Here is a 17,409-nt window from a genome sequence, read left to right as displayed (position 1 = left end):
ATGCCTTTAAAGTAAGGACATTTAATCATCACCAAGAAGTTACACCGGACAGTTTGTTTGTTTGAATGTCAGCAGGACTCCTTCAAACCTTTGACAGCCGACAGGCCTTGAGCCAAAGAACAATCGATTTGATGTTGCTGATCAGCTAAATCTTTGATTCCACAATTTAAACTCAGTGTCTCCTTAAAGGTGAAAAAAAACCGGCTAACCTACATTTTGAATACATGATTTTCTCTAAAGTGTATAATAGGATGACATTCATCCCTTTAGAATTTATTAGAATAAATGAGAAATGGATGCTCCCTGAAAGGAGTGTAAAGGCTTTGACTTACAGGCTTGAGTGTGATTTTGTCTGGTTGTATTTAATATCTGTGCTGCTGAGTGAAGCTGAAAGTAGATTTTTTTTGTAAAAGTGTGTGTGTGCAAGATGCAGGAATGAATATCAAGGTCTGATACCATCTTAGTGTTTCCTTAATTGAACCAACCCAGCTAACTACTTTCCAAACTCATTTTCAGTAAATGGCTGCAGCACAGCTACAGGAAATTAGAAAAGTGTAATGAATTAAAAAAGAGAGAGACCAGAATGAGGCAGAAAAAGAGAGCAAAAAGGGTTTTTAATGCAGGATAGAAAGGGGAGGTGAGGGGGGTTTACATTTAACAGTCAGGAAGGGGGACCACACTTTGTTTCTGGCGTCAAAGTTGGCTGCCAAGTTAAGTTGCTACAGTCTACTAGATATCGCTGTGGTAAAAGCAACGTCACTGTTGAGACCACATCATGATGCAATCTACAGCTGCTGCTTGCCAGGGATCACTGATCAATGTTATCCTTACAAATCAGTTTAAGTAAAACAACCAGGATGTTATGTTGTTAGGTTGTGATGTCAATAAAGTTCCTGAAAACATTTAATTTTCTTTAAATTGAATCTTTTTGAGTATAAGTGCACTGACTGTAGCAGTGCAGTTATGAAAAAATAAAGAGTAATCTCTGCTGACCTTTCATGGTAGGAGGAATTTCCAGGAAAGTTTCATTACAGTAATGTGAAGTGTTACTTTTCCTCCCCCAAGACCAATCTTGATGTCTAACTGAGGACTTAATTAAAAGTTAAGTTGAGGATTATTACCACATTCAACAGTTTTCCTGGAGGAAATTTCTTCTTAAATGTCTTTCTGGGAAAATGTAGAATGCATGCGGTCACTGGAATGAGTAAACATGATGCAAGGACACATTTAAATTACCTTTCGCTCACTTGACTCATGCTCTTATCTGCACAGGACACATGGCTGCTGAATGGCACATGTCATTTGTTTTCAGGTTTAAACTATGACCTTTTTTGTTTTTCCTGACACTCCGGTGTGATTGTTAATGCTGGCTGCTGTAGCTTAGTAGTCTAAGATTAATGCCAAGAATTATCAAGTTAATGCTCTTTAAATAAGCTTTGATGAGCACATGTTATTTCCAATAATATTTACAGCGGACATAAAGAGTACAATAACAAAGATGGGCTTATTTAAAGGCAGATTTAAGAAAAAAGGAGGCGCACCATCGCATGTAAAGTCTGGGGTAGACACATCCTGGATGGGGATCTCCTTCAGGAAAGCTGGTTTCTGACAGCGAGGGTTTCCACTCACCACCCTGGTCTTCTTCAGCCACTGACCCAACCAGGCCAAGTGACAATCACACACATATGGGTTGGATAGAAGGTTGCTATGGAAAAGGGACATTAAAAAGGACATGAGGCAAAACAGTGACATTATTCACTATAATCTTAAAATTCAATCACTATAACAATGCTAATGTTTGTATTTTCAAACAAAATCACATTTTCTTTTAATATTGAAATACATTGTGATGGAAAACAAAGAGTAAATTAATAGAAAAAAGGTTATCATTTATTTTCATCCATTTAGTAAAGTACAATGATGAATAAAAAGGAAAAAAGTCAGACTGAGAAACTGAGAAAAGGAGGGAAAGAAACGGTTATCTGCACATTTTATTCATTTTTGACCACATCTCATTGCCTTTTCTTGCTTTTTTAAGACACAGCTCATGTAATATTTATGTTGAGTCAGATTTAAAATGAAAAGGGTGGAAGCCGCATCAACAGCAGCAGCCCAGGCTTGACAGGAGATGTAACTCATGTTAAAGCTGCTCTGGGCTTCTTACATCTTGTGGCACATTAATGGATTATTAATAAGGCAACTAATATTTCTGTCTAACTTGGCTTAAACAGACGGTTTACAATGAAAAAAGAAACACACACATCTTTTATGAAATCTCTGGTGACTTTGTAAAATCTGATGGGTAAACTCTGAGTTGTTATGGCCACTGACCTTTTCTTTTCACTTTACTGCAGTGTTTTGAATTCAACACGGCTGAGTAATTTATTTTAAAATATCAACAGTGAACTGCTAAGAAAAAGAGATTTAGGGAGGCTGTTACAGTAGTAGGCAGAACAACAGTGAGTTGAATAAGAAAAATAAATTCTGTCCCTTTTTACAGCCTACCGCTGACAAGAGAATGTAAGTATAAAAGTATAAAAGGGAACAAATTTAAGCTCTTTCACAATCAGTATATCACTGTATAAAGCCAAATGCTTATTTTTAATGATGATGTGCTGCTTTGATGTTATATCTAGAAATGTGTGAGAAGCACATAGGCTTTAGTTGTGTCCACTGCTGCACCAATAAAACTAAATACTACTTTATGTACAGCAATATTAACAGTGTACTGCTACAGATAGGGATGAGTTATGTACTCATTTCCCTGTAATGAATTGACCTCACAAGCTAAATCCCTTCCTTCCTTTTCAAAGTGTTAATCTTTTAATTAAATGGGCAAACTCTACAGGGAAACAAGCACTAAGAATAGAAAGAGATAGTAGAAAAAGTCAGGCAAACAGAGGAAAGATAGGGGAACAAACAGAGGGCTGAAACCCAGAACTATTTATCTTTCTTTCACGTCTCTCAGCAGGTGTTTAAATATCAAATCAAGTGTTATTATAAAGCCAATGCTGACAAAAGTGCGAGTGGTGATAAATACCAGGAATGAGAGAGCTGAATGATCATTTCTTCTTTGTGGGGATGATCATCAACAGGCCCGGTGAGCAAATGTAAGTTTCTGCAACAGTGCTTCCATCTATCCTGAATCTCTACATCCCTGTTTTCCCTTTTCTTGTGTCCTATCTTTCCTCCCAAAAGACTCAAGTAGAAGCTTAAATCAAAGATGACAGATACACAGCAGGTCAGACAGAAGGAACAAAAGGCAGAACAAGGAAGAGAAGCCTGGAGGAAAATAAAGAGGGAGAAGACAGGATGTCAGGAGAATGCCTCGGCTTGGCATTTCTGTCTTCTGGGAAAAAGTGCTTATGAATCAGACTGTAATGTTTTATTGACATGATAAAAATCTATTATTTACATGCATCAGATCTGGGTGGTCAGGGGATTGAAGAAACAAAGAAACACACACAGACATTCACACATGTACTTCATCCACCCTTTCACTTGATAATGTGATGTGGCAGGTTAAAACTTGTTGTAACTTCGGTTCTGTATTTCTGTGTAGAGACTGAACACCAACCAGCATCCTCATAGTAATGAAAGCTTGCCACCCCCTCCTCTTACACCCACTAACACCCCTCAGATAAGTAGATATGTCATCCAATAATTGATTTCCTTGTCGGAGCATCTTTAATAGGGATTAAAAAAAAAAAAAAAGATAAATCAAGCTTGCAATTTTTGTGATAACAAATATCCTGGGATTCAGACCAATCAAGTCAATAATGATGGAGAGCATCTGTGAGGAGAATAGTGTCCAGATAGTAACAGGTGCACAAATATTACCCTGTGAGCAAGTGTGTTTGTGTGTGCGTACTGCACAACAAATAACTTCTTCCATGGGGAGAAGACATAAATAAAGAAGATAAGCATAAGAAGGTGAGGTGCATCTGCAACATATGCTGGGAGATGCTACAAGTGATGGGATGAAACTTCAAAGGGATTTAGGAATTAAGCAACAGAAAGAGGAAATAGATTAAGACAAAATGGGACTTACATGGTGGACAGGGAGTGCAGTGTGGAGAAGGCTCCTGGGGCAATGCTGGAGATCCTGTTGTCATACAGCGAAAGCAGACGCACAGAGCTCAGACCTGTGAATGTGCTGTTATCAATGCAGCTGATCTGGTTGCTCCTCAGCATCCTGGAAACACATACAGAGAATGTGAAGGTACATGACACTGTGTGGAATGCTGGGACGGGAACGCCATCATGTAAAGAATGCTCTCCTGGTTTCTCCGCCTACTGCTTTTGTTGGCTGGTTAGTTCTTATTATATTTGGCTAAAAATTGACAAATCTAATGATGAAGGGAACAGATGCAAAAAGAAAAGAAGACAGCTAAGATAAAACTTCTGCTAATTAAGAAACCAGTGTTGTGCCAAAAAATGATCCCCACGAAAATGCAACCCAATTTTTGGCCAATTTCTCTATGAGGACTAGATGTGAATTCAATGTTGTTGTATAATTATGAAACTATGGAGACTCTATACTGATATTTTTGGGACATTGTGAAGGGGACAGGTAAATACAAAATTGAAAATTAATTTGAATAATTTGGCACAATGTAGGAATTGTAATGCCAAAATCAATTATAATTAAGAGTGGTAGTGTGCCATGCAAATAAAAAGCTGATGGTGTTTTTCCATTTGATTTGGCATGACTTAGAAGTAACAACTCTAACTGTAAATATGCTGTCTTCCTGAAACCACTCCAGTGTGAAATCTCAGCTAACTGTGAACACTGAGTCAGTGCCTTTGGGTAAACTCAATCTATCAAACTCTAGCTTTTAGACCAAATTCACCCAAATTTAAAACAAGCACCTAAGAACCATTTATATGGCATTTGACATTGTTTCAAACAAAACATGCTCAGGTTTTTAAAGTAAACTAATTAAGAAACTCCCACACATATTCAGTAGTGTGTTTATTTTATATAGTTATGCAGTGGGTTTTATAAGTCACTACCACTAAGGCTTGTTACACACTCCATGAGAAGTGAGAAGTTTGTTCTTGTTCTCAAGGCAGCAAGAACAAGGAAAAAGTGAGGCTTGGTCTCTGACAGGGCGGGGCTGCGCAAAGTACAATAATGTTGTATTCATTATTGTACTTTCTCACCACCTCGATCAGCTGTTACTTAAAATTGTTCAACCTCGCATCATCGGAAATGCGGAACTGACAACTTTCCGCTTCATGTTTTCCCGCGGTAACTACATCCACCTCAAATGTCCAACCAATCACACAATACTTCTTGGAGCCCCACAGGAAGAAAGTTCTGCTCAGATGATGCACTGAGAACAAGCCGCAAAATGTCCCCAAACAAAACAAAAAAACTTGTTGCTTCTCATGGAGTATGTAACAGCCTGCTTAAAACTTTTAGTTAAAATGCTAAGTCTGTCAAAAGAGGTAACATCTTAATATAAAGTCTCATTATGTTTTGTGTTCAAAATTATATTTAGGGGAGATGAAAAGATGTATAAAAAGATAAAAAGGAACATTTCATGTTGGAAAAATAAAACAGAGCAGGAGTAAATAAATCAGTGCCAACTGGACATCCATGACAGTCTGTAATATGACATTAGCTTTTGACATGCAGTCATGTGGGACAGTAAGTAAGTTAGTTAGCATTTGCAATCTCTGGGACACGTTAACCAAGTTAGCGAGGCTATTACTGGAGCCGAGAGCCTTTTAACATAATACAGAGGCCGCCATGATACCATTAGGGAGTCATTAGCCAGCATATATATACATGATAGTATTAGCTAGTCATTACGGAGCATACACAAGCAACATTAGCTCCTCATTTCATACATTATCCTGCAACCCCTGATTCAACACAAACCTCTTTATGATGGGTTCCCAAATTAAAGGAACCACAATATGCTGTCATTATGCCTGCACAAAAAATCCTTGTTCACTCATTTTAGTCTGGAGAGAAAAAATTTAAAAAAGGTTTAAGTCAAAAGCAAGTATATATTATTTATATGATTGATGTAAATGACAGGTCTAGTATGTTGATAGCTTTTCTTTTAATATTAATTCTGTTAACGAATCACATGACAGATCATATAACTATAAACCACACACTGACTCACACACATTATCTAAACATTACATTGTCTATATGCATTTTATCTATATTCATCATTTTATTTATATTAGTTCTCGCTTCCTCAGGATGTCTATCCTGAAATTACAATTCTGGTCTAACTGGTCAGCTGGTTTGGTATAAATGGTCCTACTTTGCATAAGGTGTGCTAATTATTCAAGAGACAATCGTAAATATATTAAATGCTAATGTGTGAAGTTAGTGGTTTAAGCAGAAAAAAATAAAAACCTATTTTGTGAGTTTTAGGCTATGTAACTTTGCAGACCTTTTATTTGGATAGAATAGCCATATAACTCTGGTGGAGTGCAGCAATCCCAAAGACTAAAATTTTGTAGATCTTTCATTTCAAATTTCTAAACAAGTTCCCAGGTTGGAATTTACTGGGCTCTCCACAACATGAGTAATTCAAGTCCACACACACACAGTCCTATATAATAGACTCACAGAGTTTTCAGACCACCGAGGCCTCTGAACATGCGTCCCTGCAGTCCAGTTAGCTTGTTCCCCGTTAGCAGCAGCTCCAAAACTCCACCTGCTCCATCAAATACACCTTCACGAATATCCCTCAGCTTGTTGTTGCTCAGGTTGCTACACAAAGGACAAAAATACCATCGTTTTCTTATTAAAGGATTTTTTCTTATCATATTACTTTAGTTTCAGTACATGCAGAATTACCTAAAAAGGCATTCAAGTAAACAACCACAGGAACAAGATAACCACGCATCCAAACACACACATGCATACCATTCTCTATTTAATTGCAGCAATTAATCTCCTCTTTCTTTCATCTTAATATCCTGGTCTTCTACACAAGATGTTCTGATAACAGATCCAGCCATTACTACAACTCACCAAGCATGCAGCAAACATACAAACATAAAAGTAAATGAGACAAGTGGTCACAAATGACTGAAAATGATTGTGATCTCTCTTCCTTTTGCACACAATGAGAGAAATGAAAAGAAAACAAGAGCACTTGGCCAAAGACACAATAACTTCAGATGATAGCCATCACAACTATTGCAGTCCCCATTCACAGCTAGTTTTGTATTTCTTCTTATCAGCTTTATGGAAGATGGGGGAAGGAGTGGAAACTATCAGCAATGGCTGTTCAAAAAAGTTAAAAGAATAGAAAATAATGATCACAAACAAACTTAGAGTAAAATGTATGTGGGAAAAAGCAAACATCAGGGAGGGTGTGAGGTGAGGAGAGCTGAGGAAGGAAATCAAGAAGAGAGGGAAGGAACTGGGGAAAGGAAAATGGAAATGAGTCCGAACCAATCTATATTGTCAGTGACACTGCTAGATGGTTAGCAATTTCCTCTCCAATAAATCAGCCTCTCGTCTCTCCCGTCTTTCTCTATCTCGGCCTTACACACAAACACACACGGGCACAAACCTGGAGTAGTTTGTAGATAGCAACTGACTGTAAATCTGAACTGAAGGCCCTTCTTCTATTCCCTTTTAATATTTGCTTCCTCTGTACCTCTAACCTTCCTTTCCTTTTGTTCTATCCCTCCAATCTGAGTTAGCTCCTCCCTCTTATATCTTATTCACATCTCTGATATTCCCTCTCACCATCTCTGCATGTGTGGTGTTTACTTTTCTATTTTCTCTATTATGTTTGCCTTTTTTTGTTTTTCTCACCTTTATCTTTATTTCACCTTTTACCACCTCTTTGTTCTGTCTTTGCCATCATCTTTCCCTTGTTTTTTAATTGTTGTTCCTCATTATGTAATTCCTGCTATACATACAGGATTTATATAATTCACATCTTCTGTGTCTAACCCACATCACAGATGTCTTAATTAATATGTTTGTGTAAATAAGACAGAAAACAAAAACAAACAAAAACCAAACAAACAAAAAAACTGTAGTCGTAACAAAATGAAAAACATACAAAAAGTGTACATACATTTTCCTCAAGTTGGGCAGCTTCTTAAAACTCCACGTGGCCTCCAAAACAGCAATCTCATTGTCATTTAACCGCCTATAGAGATGAGAAAAAAAAAGGGATTTAGATGCTTATTCTTTCATGAAACAAACCACTTTACTTCCACAAATGAACTCCACATACACACAATCAGAGCCAGACTCATCAAGTGATGAGGGGACTCTTGCATGAAAGTCAGGAGGACTTTCGTGGGTGTTAAAATATGATGCAGAACAAACCAATAGAATTAGAAAGAAATAAAAAAAAATCGAGGGATAAGTAGAGAAGAAAAGGGAAGCAGAGAAGAGCAATGAATCTTTTCTATGTAGTCATCAATACCTATATTGCCCTGAGCCTAGAAAAAACAGTTGAGAGATAGGAAGCTCGACATCTGCTTTATTGAGGTAATTTGTACTAAAAGGGTGCTGCTAAAAGGATGCTCTTTGTGTATGTGTATGTGTGGAAGTTGTGTAGTGGGAGATACTGAGGAAAAAAGTGAAAGTTCAGCTGAAAGGGACGCTTCTAATGAGATACAGGGTTATAAAAGATGGACCAATCTGGAAAAAGCAAAGGTGAAATACTGTATTGTAAAGTCTGAAGTAGTTTGGTGATCAGTCAGTGTTATAGTGGCAAAGGTCTTTTTCTTGACTAAAACAAATTAAGGCAGACTGATTATGACGTTTTATTGTTAGTGACATTTTTTTAAATTCATTTATAAATTTTAGCGATTTTAATTTTATATTTTATTATATTTATTTAGTGTCTAAAGGTTTTTTAGGGTGTGCATGAGCCGGTGTGAAATTTATCTTCGCTTCTGCTATATCATTGTGTGTAAGTAGTACTTGTTTTACTACTGGCCCAATTTGCATTTTTGAATCTAGAGAGTACAGCTAAAACATCTGGTTTCTTCACCATGGGACCTACAGCCTCTGATATCAACCAGCCCTTTTAACTAAGAACACATAATTCTCTTAAGATCCATTAAATACTGATTACTGATTCCTCTCAAGGAATATTACAGCCACTAAGGAAGACAGAAAACTACACAAAAGTAGGATATATATATATATATATATATATATACACACACACACGCATAAACTATACACAAAATATATTGGCTTTCAGTTGAACTATATTGATTTCCCCTGATAAGCCAGGTTACAGGCTGAAAGCCTTTTTCTGTGTGCATGTTTCTGTGTGTGTGTGTGGCCTTTAGAAACCAACTAGTTGGATGTGTTCTTAAAGAGAAGTGGAGAGAAAGACACCGGGTGTTGAAAACAGTAGAAACTTTGACATCCCCTCTAGCCAACCATAAAGGACAAAGTATGTTTCTGACATGAAGCACTCTGGGAATAGATAGAGAGAAAAGGGGGGTGAGCTGGAGGATAAAACAGTTGAGATTAAAAAAAAAGGGTGGGGGGGACTAATGGTCATGGCAGAATTCCCTAATGTACAAGTAACCTGCATAAGTAACACTATGAAAAAAGAACAGCCCTGTCTTAATATTCGACTCCTGCAACTTTTCTCCAGTACTACTACAGTGGAAACCACACCAGCAGCTCTCCATGTTTTGCCTACCTGGCTGCAATTCAACATTTCAACATCAGTAGACATATCTGTGCTTCAGGCCAGATTCCTGTTTCCATGCTAGAAATATTACCTTACTGAAATTTTATTAAAATCTCAGCTGCTCAGAATGTGTTTATTTTATGAGTTATTAGCATTTTCAAGCCTCAATGCTGGAGTCATATTACATTTTATGTCATGTATGTTCAGTGCTTGTATCCGTTATGATTCGGTTGATTAATACTTCATTAAGCCATCATTATCCTTTCAAATTTACACATTGCATTTACATAACTTGAAATTCTCCTTATCATTTCATTATAATTTAATCTAATTTAAGTAAAAAGAAAATGTTGAAATGTTCCTCTCAAATTTTAAAAGCACAGTGATTTCTTTTAATCTGTGCCTGTATAAGAAGGTTTAGTAAAAACTTACATTAGGCACAAAGCAAAACAGTCTACTCAAGCAAATAAGAAAAAACACCCAGAAAATATCTTTTATCCAGAATTTGACACAAATGATTTTTCATTTATCCAAATGGTTGCAGATTTTTAATTAATTGTCTAATCTATTAAAAGTCTAATTACTGCAGTTTGTAATCTCAACAGATTAAACAGTTTTCCTACACTCCTGTGACATTTTTTTTTGCTGAAAATGAATGATCCATTGGGCCTGTTCAGTATGCTGGTGTGAGACCCTTCAAGAGACATCGTGATGGCTCCTACGGGACTTGAAGAGAGATGGAAAAGACTGCTATGGCACATTTTGGTCTAAGAGCTAGAAATTACAAGCGACTGGTGATACTGAGAAAGGCAGAAAGAGCATGTGCACTGCATATGTGCATCTGTATGTTTTTGCATGCAAATTAGTCTATATGCTTTAATTTACAATGTGTGCTGTGGCTGTACAGGTATGCTTCCATTTGTAAGTATGAAATATATATATATATATATATATATATATATATATGTATATATAGTTCAGTAGTTTAACATGTGGCTTTCCTTTTGATGTTTGAAATGCAAACACAATATATTTGAAGTTTATGTAACAGAAAATACCAGCCAACTTACAGGTCAGTGGTGTGTTCAGGGATGTGAGAAGGTATTCGGGTCAGTTTGAGATTGGAGCAGTCGACCACGGTACCTTCACATCGACATTTCTCTGGACAAACCAGGTCCTGAAAACATTCCCCACTCAGACGGCTGCGGTAATCCTCCTGACCTGCAGAGGATAGTGATGGTGGAAGAGAGGAAAGAGGACAAAAGAGATGGAATAAAAGAGAAGGGGATGGAGAGGTAAAGGTTGAATGAGGGAAACAGGAAGGGGGAAGGACAGTGGACAACAAGTTGAAGGAAAAGGGAAGGAGAAAAGCAAGGTAAAGAAAACCAGCAAAAAGAGCGACGTGAGAAGAGACAGAGAAGAAAGCAAAAAGCAACAAAAGTGAATGATGCTCCTGTTACAAATAACTGGATGACGTATAAATAAATGACACAGAGGAAAATTACTTTGGAAAATCAAGTTGAGGAACATGATTAGCAAACCAGCCATTCAAAAATGACCACCATCAAACAGTATCTACTTCATCAGTTTGGAAGAACAGGTTACACTGTAGCCTGCACAGGACTGTTGCATGGAGGGGGCAACTCTGCAGGGCTACCTCTGCAAATTAAATTACAAAACAGATATCCAGGTGGTTTTATAGAATCATCTTGTAGATAGATGTGGTTTAACCCCGGATGTTTTTGTTTAACAGAGTGAGCCAGAGACCACTTCTGTTATTTAGATGTAATGTGAGCAGATATCATTTATGATTGCAAGTGCCTGTGGAGCAGACCTGGTTTACATCATGCAGAGCTTTGTGTTTGTGTGCCACGAAGTGCACTCCCTTTACAGGTCTCAAGGTTATCATTACTTCTCTTTCTCCCTTTTGCTTTGTATTTATTTGTCTGTTTTCTGTCAGTTCAACAATGTCTGCTTTCCACCATTCTCCTGTATGACTGTTCTTTCTTTGAGAGAAAAAAAAACTTCAATCTCTACTGAAACAAACTCTTTCCCTCCTTGTTACAGTTAAAAAAAACAAAAAACAAAAAGCACTTATTGAGAGGGCAGCTGCAAAGCATAATCTTTATTGGAGACTTGCATATGGTCAAAATATCTTTTGAGAGATGAGGTTAATATATTTGATGACTCCAGGCTGCAGCTAACCTATTTGGCTGGTAAATTGATGGGAATGACAGAGTGAGAAAATTAGAAACAATGGGAATGGAGGCGAAAACTAAAGCAAACAATGCGTTGGATTTTTATTCCCTTTAAGTTTTCCCTTAGTGAGGATAAAGGTGGAGGGGATATGATATTAAAAAATGCATTATTTTCAGATTATTCACAAAAAGAATGTCTTTACCTTTTAAAAAACACAGCAATAAAGTATAACTTGGAATATATTAACTGTTCAAATTTACGCCGGCAGTCAAATAATCAAGGTAAATGTCAATAGTTTTGAATTACTTTATAAGTTCCTTGTAGACTTATTAAGCACCAGTAGCACCTAGAAGTAATGACCTTGGATGAGTCTACTGATTTTCTTTATATTGTGCTTGTGCATGATAGAAACCATGTGCAGATACAACCACATGGTCCGTGTAATAAACAAATATATGAAGCTTGCTTTATACTAATCAGTCCCCTGAATTAAATGTTGATTCATGCAAAGAAAATATGCAGATGACAAGTAAGAATAAAACTTCATGCTGGTAAATGATGCACAAAAACAATGCACAATATAAACTGTTGACAGCTTTGTATTTCCAAACATTTTATGGGGAAGTAAAACCTAATCCAAGGATACACACATTAAGTTCTGGAGAGAAATGCTGACTGTGACAGGAAAACTCCACAGGACACCAAAAATTGGCAAAGCAGCATCAAAGGAAATCAGAAAGTGACACTCAACACTTTTTGACTTTATATATTCTGTGTGAAATTGATGTTTTAGGAGCAATTATTTCAACCACAGTCATGGCCTCATAACACAAGCCCTACAAATAAAGCAAACAGTCAAAGTGTTTGACCCCCACAGATATTGCTCCAAGGCAGGTGACTGGCTGGGAGAGGCAGGTAGGTGTGTGCTGGGCGGTCCCTGGCGCTTGACGGAACCATGTGATGTCACAATAGGCGGGGCCACATGGTTAGATCAAGCACAAGAGACAGCTGCACTAACCAATCAGAATGCAGGTCCACACAGGAGGAAGGCAGGGCAACAGAGAGCTGCACCAATCAGTCAGGGGGGTAGGGTCCATACAGGATAGGAGAGGCAACAGACAGCTGAAGATCCACACAGGAAGGGGGGCAGGGTCAGAAAACTGCCCACGAATAGCAAAAATGTCCACACAGGTCCAGAAAGGAAGTGAGATGCAGGGAGAAGCATGGGGCTGCAGAGAGGAAGGGCTGAAGCAAAGACGACAGCCATAACCAGCTTTGGGAGCATTTTAAATCGAGTTATCTTGACTTCCTTCAGGGGTAGACCACTAATACTAGGAAGCTGCTTTCCACTGAGTTGGCTAAAACTGTTGCTCATGTACACTTTGAATAGAACTTTTTACGGTTTAATGATGTTGGTTATGCTCGTAGGGATGTGCCAAAATTCAACATGGCATGCATCACTTTAGAGAAAAGAATGGGTGGGAATGTCACATCTCAGCTTACTCTGTCTTACAGGCAGGGTTCGTACTGCTTAAGAGCAAACCAAAAAAACTGTTATTCATATATTTGGTGTACTTTTTTTGTTCAAATATTGTAGTTGATTGTATGTGTTTTTCTTTAGTTTCATACTCTCCATGTAAACAATCCATTTCTGATACAAGGTGACCCCTGGATAATGAAAGGGAAGTAAATGCTGCCATTGTTCACTTTGACTCTCATTCTGTAAGACAAACACTGAAAACCCTTCAATCAAATCATAAGATTGGTGCCACCTATTAAAAGGAATTAACACAAATTGTGGAAATCACAGTTTTACACAGTCACATAAGTGGGCAATCAGTCTGCGGCCCTGCTGAGTTAATCATTGTGCTGCTTCAGTGTACTGACTCAGTCTGAGTCGTAATTAGTAACACTCATGACTCATATCAAAGGAAATAACAGTGATACAGCACTGGCATGTGGAGTGAAGTACAGACTGAATGTCTTGTTTTAGTAAACATACAAATTCAAGTTTTATTTACACATCACATACACAATCTGTTGAATGTGTAATGAGGATTTTTTTATTTATGTGCTCAACCTTGACTCCTAAAATTCACCTTTCTGTAAACAAAATAAATTGTTTGAGGTGTAATGACAAAAAAAAAATGCAAGTACACTGATAATAAGTACATGAGGAAAATGTTTAGCTTCTATGCAAATGCATATTTATGACATCAAAAACCTAAAATCCATGTAGACCGACTGACATATCAGACTCAGACTACCAGTGCAGGTCACAAACCTGCTAGTTTAACAACTGAGTGTGTTGAATGAGAATAACTTCTAGAACACAGGGTTGGTGTGTTTACAAGCCTCTCTATGAAGTTTTTTTTTTTTTTTTCTTACCTGTACACCTGAACTTTTTGCTTTTCACCTGGCTGATCCGTTTGTTAGCCAGCCTTCTGGGGTGGCTGCAGCGTGCTCCACTAGTCTCAATAGGGTTGTCAAACAAGTAATCTGCCAGCCACTTCAGGTGACAGTCGCACATAAAGGGATTCTGGGCCAGATGTCTGTGAGAGACAGAAATAAGGAAGGATAATTAGCAAGATGAGAATGCCCATAAAGAGGATTGATATTTGTCATAAATGTAATAAATGTTATTCTGTTTCTGTGATAAATACAAATAAACGAATCATTGAAAAAGTATTCCTCATTCAACTTGTCAAGGTTTGGATTCTTGCTTTGAGCTGCCTGTGTGGTACATCTCTCCTTGGAAAAACACTGACTTAAGAATAGTGGTTTTATGTTTGGGCACCAGATTGTTAATAAAACAGAGGAATTTTAAAACGAGGAAAAAAAAAGTTATATTGATTAACATGAGAATAGAAAGATGATAGTGACATTGTTTTTTTCTGTCTGGGTTTTCACATTAGCACAACAATGTGTAATTTATTATTTGTATGCTTTGGCTGCAACTAATGTCTGCTTCCATTTTATATTTATATTCAATGTAAAAATTTGATTTGAATAACTAGAAATGAAAATGCTGCATTTTAAATTACCCTGAGGCTATAAAAATATCTGGAACCAGTTTAAGTCCTAACATGATGAATGAATTTATATGAGAAATGTTGAAAATATTCACTTGTTATCAAAATGGCTGTTAGTTCCTGCCATATATATATAATTATCTACCACCACTGATAACGGATGGGGTTGTTAAAGCAACAATCTCAACAAAGAAGCCAAGGTTTAAAACTCCTGTTTGCTTTCTCTGCTGTTCTTTGATGAGTCCATGGTCGTATCCTCATGCACTAACAGGTGCTTGTTAGTACAATCTTTGTCTGCATTAGGGTCTCCTCCCATTTGAACATGCCTTGAAAACCCTCTCTTGGGAGACATCCAGGTGGTCAGCTGCCAATTTTACGACCCAATTCTGAGAGCTTCGTTGTACTTACAGAGTCTTGATGGAGCGCAGAGGGGTGAAGAGTCCTTTACTGATAGTTTGCAGCTTATTGTCGTATAGCGACAGCAGGTTGAGGTTCTGGAGGTCTTGGAAGGTGTTGACTCTCAAGCAGTTAATTTTGTTGGCATTCAGCAATCTGAAACATGAAGAATAATTTGATTCATTAAAAGTTTTGTTTTCATTTATAATTTATGAGCTCAAGACAAAGATTAAACGCAAATGCAGATAAGATGTTTTATTTCTCAGATGGATTTCACTTGCAAAATCATTACTTTTTTCCCTGTCCTCTTCTCCACACTATATCTTCCTCCAAGACCCCCGCCAAACCTAATGATTATATTTTTTTCTGGCCGTGACACATTAATCTGAAAATTTCGGTTTTATTCTGTTTCACTTTCTCTTCTGGTGCAGAAGAGGAATATCCACCGTTATGTGTGCGAGAGTAATACCTCGTTTTGACAGGAGAGACAGATGGAAGAAGAGAGGGAGGAAGATGAGAAGAGAGGAGATAGAAGAATGGGGATGGAAAAGAGAAAAATAATGAAGTCAGACAGAGATGGGACAGGTGAAAATTTAATTTGGAGTGACACAGTTATACATTTAAGTGAAAGAGGATGACAGGCAAAATGGAGGAGTGTGGCAATGGGAAATGGGAATCGTGATAGAGGGATTAAATGACAGGAAAGGTTTTCACCTCTACCCTTCAGTCCTTTTCTCTGTCCTTTCATACCTGCACCTCATTAGCTAAATTCTTCCAGTTATCAGGTTTTTCCTGCCCTTCTACCATTCCTCTTTTCTTGCTTCTTGTCTGTCACAGTGTCGAGCTTTTTTCTCTCCTCTTACACCCACCACTCTTTTCTCGTCTTTGGTTGCTTTCTTTGTATCCATGTCTGTCGCACACACTCAACTGTCCTCTCTTCCTCTTTTTGTCCCTGTGTGACAGGTGAGTAACTTGGTGCTTGGTACGGCAGCTCAGCTTAATTGTCTCGAGTTGCTCTAATGAGCGACTGCATTGCCACAACCTGCTGAAACGTCCACACGCACACATACAAACACAGGTGATATGCGCACACACATGCTGCTCTGCGACATATCCACGCCTCATTAGGCAGCTCACATGGGGAACTAATTACTTGAAACTGCACCAGTAAAATAAAGCAGCACAGAAAACATAAACAACAGACCAGTAGCTATACAAAGCAATAAATACAGCTTTGCCTTGTAAAGTTTAATTTATAATTAAGACATAATGGTGGAGAATTTTGACATTTTTGTGAGGATGAATGACTTTTTTTGGAGACGGCAGGTTGTTTTCTGTCAGCGGCAAAATATTAAGACACATTCCTTCTTTGTGCCTGCTGAATGAATGCCGTCATTCCCAGGCAACGTCTCTTTTGAATGGATCAACCATGTAGCAGGACACAATTATTAACTAGACATTTTATTCATTTGTTGAATAAGCATGTTGCAAGTGCAAAAATGACCTAATGATCTAATAAATGACAATGCATGCATGTCTAAACATATATCAATCATTCATTGGTTTAATATTTTACATTTTCACCAGCTGCATCATTAGATCAGAGGGAACTGCTCTTCCAGTTGGGGGCTGCTAAATGTTAATGATATTACATCACACATGTGCTGACATGAACACCAATTTTCGTTTGGTCTGTGCTTCTCTTAGCTCTCTTTGTGTAATAGTTCCCACATTTATGATTCTCCACACCTTCCTCTTTTTAAATGTCTACAGTGTGCCTCTTTACATCTTTCACTTTTCATCCATCCATCCATTAATTCATCTACCGGTCCACTCCCCCCACCACTTCACCCTCTCTGTCTCTGACCATGCACCATGCATCCAAATGATCCCGTAAGCCTGTAAAAGGTGTTTGTGGGTTAGATTCACTCATCCTCATTCTCTTTGCTTCACTTCCCTTTACGACGGAAAAGCCCAGAACATTAGCTGCTTCTGCAGTGGACTGCGGCATTTGCAAGGGCCATATGCCACATACAGTACTTATGTAGCTGTACAAGAAATTTTTACTGCATGCTGAAGCAGTGCCACAACTCCAGTCGGTGCCCACAAGGAATTATTCT

General features: G+C 37.8%; 1 protein-coding gene across 2 annotated transcripts in view; it reads right to left on the bottom strand.

Annotated features, from left to right (window-relative positions):
- slit3 (slit homolog 3 (Drosophila)) overlaps positions 1 to 17,409 on the bottom strand; it is a 267,486-nt gene that overhangs the window by 46,008 nt on the left and 204,069 nt on the right. For both annotated transcript variants that reach the window (XM_041989715.1, XM_041989716.1), the window contains 7 exons: positions 15,302 to 15,445; positions 14,250 to 14,413; positions 10,733 to 10,883; positions 8,073 to 8,147; positions 6,602 to 6,745; positions 4,052 to 4,195; positions 1,542 to 1,705 (listed from right to left, as the gene is read on the bottom strand). In XM_041989715.1, the coding sequence (XP_041845649.1) occupies positions 1,542 to 1,705; positions 4,052 to 4,195; positions 6,602 to 6,745; positions 8,073 to 8,147; positions 10,733 to 10,883; positions 14,250 to 14,413; positions 15,302 to 15,445 (986 nt within the window). The remainder of the gene's footprint in view (positions 1 to 1,541; positions 1,706 to 4,051; positions 4,196 to 6,601; positions 6,746 to 8,072; positions 8,148 to 10,732; positions 10,884 to 14,249; positions 14,414 to 15,301; positions 15,446 to 17,409) is intronic.

This window comes from Melanotaenia boesemani, chromosome 7, assembly GCF_017639745.1.
Source record: "Melanotaenia boesemani isolate fMelBoe1 chromosome 7, fMelBoe1.pri, whole genome shotgun sequence".
NCBI classification, from domain to species: Eukaryota; Metazoa; Chordata; class Actinopteri; order Atheriniformes; family Melanotaeniidae; genus Melanotaenia; species Melanotaenia boesemani.
This window is presented reverse-complemented; position numbering and strand designations above follow the sequence as displayed.